Raw genomic sequence first — 7,544 nt, 5'->3', positions numbered from 1 at the left:
ATAATGAGTAACTGGAAAGCCACGGAGAGGTAAGAATCTCGAGCGGTACGTGGCTTGAAGTGGGCCTGCGCGGGGCCGGCCAATCGGAGGGGTTGGGGGGTGTGGCTTCCGCATATATAAATGTCGCAGCCACAGACCAGTCGCATTTGTTGGATGTGCGATGAAGGTGCGTGCTGTGTCATGGTGGCTTAGTGGGAGCGATAACACGTGACAGTGATCATCCACCCCCCTCCCTCCCTCGCAACCCCTAAACATGAAAGTGGTCAGTGTTACTTTGGTGGGGGCGCTGCTGTTGCTCATATCGGCCCTCCCTCAGCAGGCCAGGGCTAGGGCTGCCTCGGGGCTAAACCCACAACACATTCTCAGCAGCAGAGGCCAACACAGCAGCAGGTCTGGTGGCGGAGGTAGTGATGCAAGCGCACTCAGAGGCAGACACCCGCTTTTTACCGACGGGGCCCTTGCGCAGTCACACTCCCGCGGCCACCTCCACCCGCACCCTGACGAGGACGACGACGATGAGCTGGAAAAACACCTCCCCGACGACGACGAGGACGAGGACGAGGAGGAGGAGGAGGACGAGGATGACCCGGACTTCGAGTGGTCGGCCGAGGATCTGGACATGATTAAACAGAAAATATTGACAGGCTTGGGACTCACACAGCCGCCTCGTAGATCCCAGGTAAGGCCCAGGTGTTTTATTTCACTGGTTCACTTTCTCTAGCTCTCTCTCTCTCTCTCACTCTCTCTAGTTAGTGTGCGTTATTTTGCAGTCTTTCTCACTATCTCACTCTCTCACTGTTTCCCATACATGTCATCCTGCTGTGTCCTCTCTCTCTCTCTCTCTCTCTCTCTCTCTCTCATTCTCCCTCTAACTTCCCCTAGTGCCCTCTCTCTCTGTCTCACTGTCTCTCACTCTGTCTCCGTTATACGTCATCCTGCAGTGTCCTCTCTCTCTCACTATCTCACTCCCTCTCACTCTGTCACCCTTACACGCCATTCTTGTGTGTCCTCTCTCTCTCTCTCTCTCTCTCTCTCTCAGTGGATTCCCAGAGAAGTTCACTGCTCCCTACGATCCTGTCTATTGCTGTCTGTCTCTCTGTCATCTCTCTCGTCACTGCTGTTGACCCTTTCACTGCTTTCTATTACCTGCTGTCTCACGGCTGTCACTGTCCCTTCACTGTTGTCGCTTCTATTCTTTTCTGCTTTCACTGCCCTCTTACCGCTGTCACTGCTGTCCTTCTGCTATCACTGCCCTCTCACTGCTGTCACTCCCTCTCTCTGCTATCACTCCCTCTAACTGCTGTCACCGCTCTCTCACTGCTGTCATTAGAGTCAATCTCACTGTTAACAGGGTCACTGCTCTCTAATTGCTGTCGCTGTTATCGCCTACTATCTCTCTCTCTCTCTCTCTATCTATCTCTATCTCACACGCACACATTCTTTTCCCTATATTCCTTCCTTTTTCTTTCCGTAATTCTTTTTTTTCTTCTCCTCCTCCTCCTCCTCCTCCTTCTTCTTCTTCTTGTCTCAGTCTCTTCTTTGGTTCCTCTTCTCAGTTCCTTATTCCTTCCTTCCTTTCCTCCCTTCCTTCATTTTCTCCCTTCCTTCTTCCTCCCTTTTTCTCATCTTCTTTCGGGATTCTCCTTCTTGTCCTCTTCTTCTTTTCTTTCTCCCTTCTTCATCTTCTTCCTGTTCGTTATTCTCTTCTTCCTTATCTTCTATCTCTTCCTTCTTCCTTATTTCTCTCCTTCCTTCTTTCCTTCTTCCCCTCCTCTTTTCCACTTCTCTCCCTTTCGTAGTGCTTTCCCTCCTCCCTCTCTTCTCTCTTCCCTCCCTTATTTTCCCTATTCCCCTTGTTCACCTCCTTCCTTCTCTCTCTCTCTCTCTCTCTCTCTCTCTCTCTCTTTATTTCTTCTCCTGTTCCTTCTCCTCTCTCAAGTAGCCGTTTTCCTCTTCTCTCTTCCTTAACCCTCTTCTTTATCAGTTCCTCTTCCTCTTCTTTCCTCTTTCACTGCCTCTCCTTCCTTCCTTCCTCCCTTCCTCCCTCCCTTCCTCCCTAGGTCTCCCTTTTTTTCCCTCCCTTTCCCTTTCCGACTTCCGTCATTTCGTGTCACTCCTTCCCTCCTTCTCTCATTTTTTCCTTCCCTCCTCCACCCATATTTCCCTCCTCTCCCCTCTTCTCCCCTCTCCCTATGCCTTCCCTTCTGTTATTTTTCCTTCTCCCCGTCTTCCCTTCTCTCATACTTCCTTCTTCCTTCCTCCCCATACCCCTCTTGTTTCCCCATCTCCTCTCCTCCTCTCTCTCAATAATCCCTCTTCCTTCCTTCTCTCATTTTTTCTTCTTCCTTCCTTATTCCTCTCTTTCACCCACTCCCCTCTCCTCCCCTCTTCCTTCCCTCATTTCTCTTTCCATCCCTATTCCCCTCCTTCACCCTTCCATCCTCCCTTGTTGCATTCTTCCTTCCTTAGTCCCTTCCTTTACCGACTTCCCTCTCTTCCCCTCTTCCAATACCTCCTTCCTCCCTTCTTCCCTATTCCCCTCCTTCACCCACTCCCCTCTTCTCCCCTCTCCCTGCGTCTCCTTCCCTTTGTCACATGCCATATCCTTCTTTCTTCCTTATTCTCCTCTCCTATCGACTCCCCTCGCCTCCCGTCTTCCTTCCTCCCTTCTTCCCTATTCCCGTCCTTCACCCACTCCCCTCTTCTCCCCTCTCCCCGCGTCTCCTTCTCCCTGTCACCTGCCATATCCTTCTAAGAATCATCAGAAAAATGCCCCGGGTCTGGACGACATGAGTGCCCGTTCACATGTTACAAGGGAAAAAAATGCTTTGCCCCCTTCTTCCCCTCCCTTCTCCCTTTTCCCCCCTCTCCCTTTGACTCCCCTCCCCCACTCACCCTTCCTTTTCTTCCTGACAGGTTGGCCCATGAGGGAATTTGGGGAGGGAAGGTGAACAGGGTGGGGAGAGGACGAGGGAGAAGGGAGGAGTGGAAGAAGGTGAAGGAGAGGGGGTGAGGGAAGATGTGGATGAAGGTGAGGGAGTGTGGAAGAGGGTGAGAAGGAGGGGGGGAAGTGTGGAAGAGGGTGAGAAGGAGGGGGGGAAGTGTGGAAGAGTACAAGGTGAAGAGGGGAGAAGTACAGAGTGGAAAGAGGGAGGGAGAAGAGGCTGGGGTATGGGGAGGAGAGAAGAGTCGGATGGGTGAAAGAGAAGAAGGGGGGGGGTGAGGAAATGTGGAGGAGAAGAAGAAGGGGAGAGGAAATGGGGAGATGAGAGAGGGGGGATGGAAAGGAGAGGAGTGGATGAGAGAGGGAAGAACAGAGGGGGAGACAAGAGGGCAAGAAAAACAAGATGGGGAGAAGAACAAGAGGAAGGTGGGGAGCTAGTTACTCTCTTCCTTGAAATACCTCCCAAGTACTATCCTCCCCGTCAGATTTCTCCCCAAGATTACACCCTGCCAATATCACCCTCCCCCCGATTTCATCTTCTCCCCAAATTCATCTTCTCCCCAATTTCATCTTCTCCCCAATTTCATCTTCTCCCCAATTTCACCCTCTCCCCAATTTCACCCTCTCCCCAATTTCACCCTCTCCCCAATTTCACCTTCTCCCCAATTTCACCCTCTCCCCAATTTCATCTTCTCCCCAATTTCACCCTCTCCCCAATTTCACTCTCCCAATTCCACATTCTCCCCTATTTCACCTCGTCCTTCAATTTCACTCTCAAGTTTCACCTCCAGATCTGTTCCTGATATTCCGAGGCTGTGTCCCGTTTCTCCTTCGTCCTCTGTTTCATTCCCTGTTCCGAACGTTTCACATCCCGTTTCATTCCCTGTTTCACCCCGTTTCGCTCCCCCAGGTCAGGCCTCATTCCTCCTATCTTCCACCTTCTCCACGGTCTAATTTTTCCCCCCCAGTCAGCCGTCTCTCTCTCCCCCCCTATCTCACCCCTCTTCCCCTGCCTTCTCCCCCTGTTTCACCCCGCCCTAAGCCCTCTCATTCACCTTGTTTCACTCCTGTTTCACCTCCCCCTCCCCTCCTCCTCCTCCACAGGGCGTTTCCCATGTCAAATTCCGCCTGAGTGGATCGGAAGTGGATGACTGGTGGAGGGCATGGCGTGGGTGGAGCTGGGGGGGAGGTGGAGGAGGGGGGAAGGAGGTGGAAGGGGTGGAAGACAAGGGGGGACTGGGGGTATAGTGGGGATGCTTGAAATTCTTAGGTCCTTACACGCCCTTTTTCGTTACCTGACCTTCGTGATTCCCCCCCTCTCTCTCTCTCTCTCTCTCTCTCTCTCTCGTTGAAAGAACTGTTGCTTCATTAGCCATCATCGTGTATATTATTTACGCACACACACTCACACACATACACACACACACACGCACACGGCCAAATTTCAGGGTGCGTCCTTGAAACCATTCCCCTTGACCTTGAACGAGAGAGAGAGAGAGAGAGAGAGAGAGAGAGAGAGAAACCATATCCTCCAACAGTAGCAAAGAAAAATATCATAAAATAAATCGCTCCAAGAAAAGAGTTGAGGAGAATTAGTTTTAAATTCTTCTAGGCGAAAATGTTCCCTCAGGAAATAAAATTGAAGGAGAAAATGAAGAAGGAAATGAAGGAGAAGATGAAGGAGGAAATGATGAAGGAAATGAAGGATATGAAGAAGGAAATGAAGGAAGAAACATATGAAAGAATATTAAGGAGGAAATGATGAAGGAAATGAAGGAGAAAGAGAAAGTGAAGGAGAGTATGAAGAAGGAAATGAAGATGAAGGATAAAATGATGAAGGAAATGAAGGAGAAAATGGAGATGAAGGAGAAAATGAAGATGAAGGAGGAAATGAAGAAGGAAATGAAGGATATTAAGAAGGAAATGAGGAAGGACGTGAAGTAGGAGACGAAGAAGGAAATGAAGAAGGAAATGAAGGATATTAAGAAGGAAATGAAGAAGGACGTGAAGAAGGAGATGATGAAGGAAATGAAGAAGGACGTGATGAAGGAAATGTAAGAGGAAATGGACAAAATGAAGGAGAAAATGAAGAAGATGAAGGAGGAGATGAAGGAAGAAATGAAGGAGGAAATGAAGGAGATGAAGGAAGAAATGAAGGAGGAAATGAAGAAGATGAAGAAGGAAATGAAGGAGGACGTGAAGAAGGAAATGAAGGAGGAAATATATACGTGAGTTTGGGAGGCTTGAAGGATGAGTCTGTGGCAGTGCTGTCGTTACTGAGTAGGGATAGTTAGACAGACAGACAGATAGACAGACAGATAGATAGACACAGATAGATAGATAGACAGACATATAGACAGATAGACAGACAGATAGATAGATAGACAGACAGACAGATAGATATATAGATAGATAGAACTGGATTATGGCGATGACCTCTTTCCATGTCTTCTCTCCTGTATAATATATTGATTTTTTTCTTTTTTATAAACAAGATATTTTTTCCTTGCTTGTAAGATTTTGGTTCCTGGCCCTTCATGGTTATAATTTTGGGGGGACTCTCTCTCTCTCTCTCTCTCTATTCATCCATCTATCTATCTGCCTGTCTATCTGTCTCTCCTTACCTTCCTCTATACCTCCATCTTTATCTTTCTTTCCTTACATCCCTCTCCCTCTCTCTCTCTCTCTCTCTCTCTCTCTCTAAGTTTCAGTCTTTGCCTTCGCTTTCTTTTCTCTCTCTTACAAACCCTCTGGATGACCTCAGTAACTGTATATGTCAAACGAGGTCAAAGGTCAACGATTATTAAATACCTATCCCCCCTTGCTTCCTTGCTTGCGTCTTTGATTGCTTGGTCCTCGGTATCTGGTTGTTTTTGTCCCCTTGCTTGCCTCTTAAGTCTTTGCTTCCTCTTTCCTCGTTGATTGCTCCCATGCACTTGCTTATTTACTTACTCTCTTCCTTGCTTATTTCTTTGCTTCGTCTCTCCTTGGTGTCTGGTTGCCCCTCTGCCCTTCCTTCCTTCCTTACTTCTCTTCTTCCTTCTATCCTTCCTTCTTTCTTTCCTTTCTTCCCTCTTTCCTTCCTTTTTTCCTTCCTTCCCGCTACTGGTGCCCCTTCTTGATTAGACAGGTTGATTGGTGCGTGGATTATGATCTGTGTTCCTCTTGATTTGCGTTCCTCTTGATTTGCGTTCCTCTTGATTTGTGTTCCTCTTGATTTGTGTTCCTCTTGATTTGTGTTCCTCTTGATTTGTATTCCTCTTGATTTGCGTTCCTCTTGATTTGCGTTCCTCTTGATTTGCGTTCCTCTTGATTTGCGTTCCTCTTGATTTGTGTTCCTCTTGATTTGCGTTCCTCTTGATTTGCGTTCCTCTTGATTTGCGTTCCTCTTGATTTGCGTTCCTCTTGATTTGCGTTCCTCTTGATTTGCGTTCCTCTTGATTTGCGTTCCTCTTGATTTGTGTTCCTCTTGATTTGTGTTCCTCTTGATTTGTCTTCCTCTTGATTTGTGTTCCTCTTGATTTGTGTTCCTCTTGATTTGTGTTCCTCTTAACCCTAAAAACATTACATTTTTTTTTTGGGGGGGGCGCGTATCTTTTTCGAAAATTATGAGGGTCTACAATTTTTTTTTTATTTTTTATTTTTTTATAGATACAGTCACGTGTCTAAATTTCCCTCAGTTAATATTTTCCTCCCCCTTCTTCCTTTCCTCACCCTGCCTCTCCCTCCCCCTCACCCTGATCCTCCCCCTGGCCCTCCCCCTCCCCCTGATCCTCCCCCTCACCCTTCCTCCCCCTACCTTCCCCCTTCTCTACCCTGTCTCTCCCTTTCCACCCTTCCTAATACAATCTTCCCTTTCCATTATTTTTTACCCCCCCAATTCATGTTTACCCCACCTACATACTGACCCCTTTTGCCTCCACTCCCTCTCTCTCTCTCTCTCTCTCATCCCTGTTAATATTGCTTCCCTCTTACCCTAGTATTTTTTAACCTCCCTTACCTTCTTCTCTTCCTTCTCCCTGATCCCCCTCATCTCCCTCACCCTTACTCATCTCCACTCTTACTCATCTCACTCTCTTCCTCTTCTCCGTGTCTCCTCTTCCCTCTCCTCTTCCTACTTTCTTCTGTCTTTCCCTCCCCTCTCTTTACTCTCTCCTCTCTCTGCTTCCTTATCCTATGCTTCTTCCTCCTCCTCTTCACCCATTTCTCTCCCTCCTTCCTCCTCTCCTTACCTCCTCTTCCTCCTCCTCTTCACCCATTTCTCTCCCTCCTTCCTCCTCTCCTTACCTTCCTCTTCCTCCTCCTCAACCCTCCTCTTCCTCCCTTCCTATCCCATCTCTCTTCCAACATCGCTCCCTCTTCACCCATATCTCTCCACAATTCCCCCTCTCCCCTCCTTCCCTCCTTCTCCCCGTCTCCCACAACCCCTCCTGACCCCTCTCCCCAACTTTCCCTACACTCAAAATTTTATTAATAGGGTCCAGCCCCCTCCAAAAACCAAAAACTTTCACTCAGTCTCAAGGTCAATGGGGGTCCTCATGCGTTTCAGATTGTTTCATAACTTTCCACGTAATTTCGTCCACGTGAATTGTTAACTTTT

The 7,544-nt window shown here is 48.2% G+C and overlaps 1 protein-coding gene across 1 annotated transcript in view; it reads left to right on the top strand.

The window, feature by feature from the left end:
• Positions 1 to 253: 253 nt before the first annotated feature.
• mav (TGF-beta domain-containing family member maverick) overlaps positions 254 to 7,544 on the top strand; it is a 109,534-nt gene continuing 102,243 nt past the window's right edge. Inside the window, exon 1 of the mRNA XM_080279027.1 lies at positions 254 to 679. Within this exon, the coding sequence (XP_080135153.1) occupies positions 254 to 679 (426 nt within the window). The remainder of the gene's footprint in view (positions 680 to 7,544) is intronic.

Source organism: Coenobita brevimanus, chromosome 8, assembly GCF_032717465.1.
Source record: "Coenobita brevimanus isolate Jiangsu-jjx chromosome 8, ASM3271746v2, whole genome shotgun sequence".
NCBI lineage: Eukaryota > Metazoa > Arthropoda > Malacostraca > Decapoda > Coenobitidae > Coenobita > Coenobita brevimanus.
This window is presented reverse-complemented; position numbering and strand designations above follow the sequence as displayed.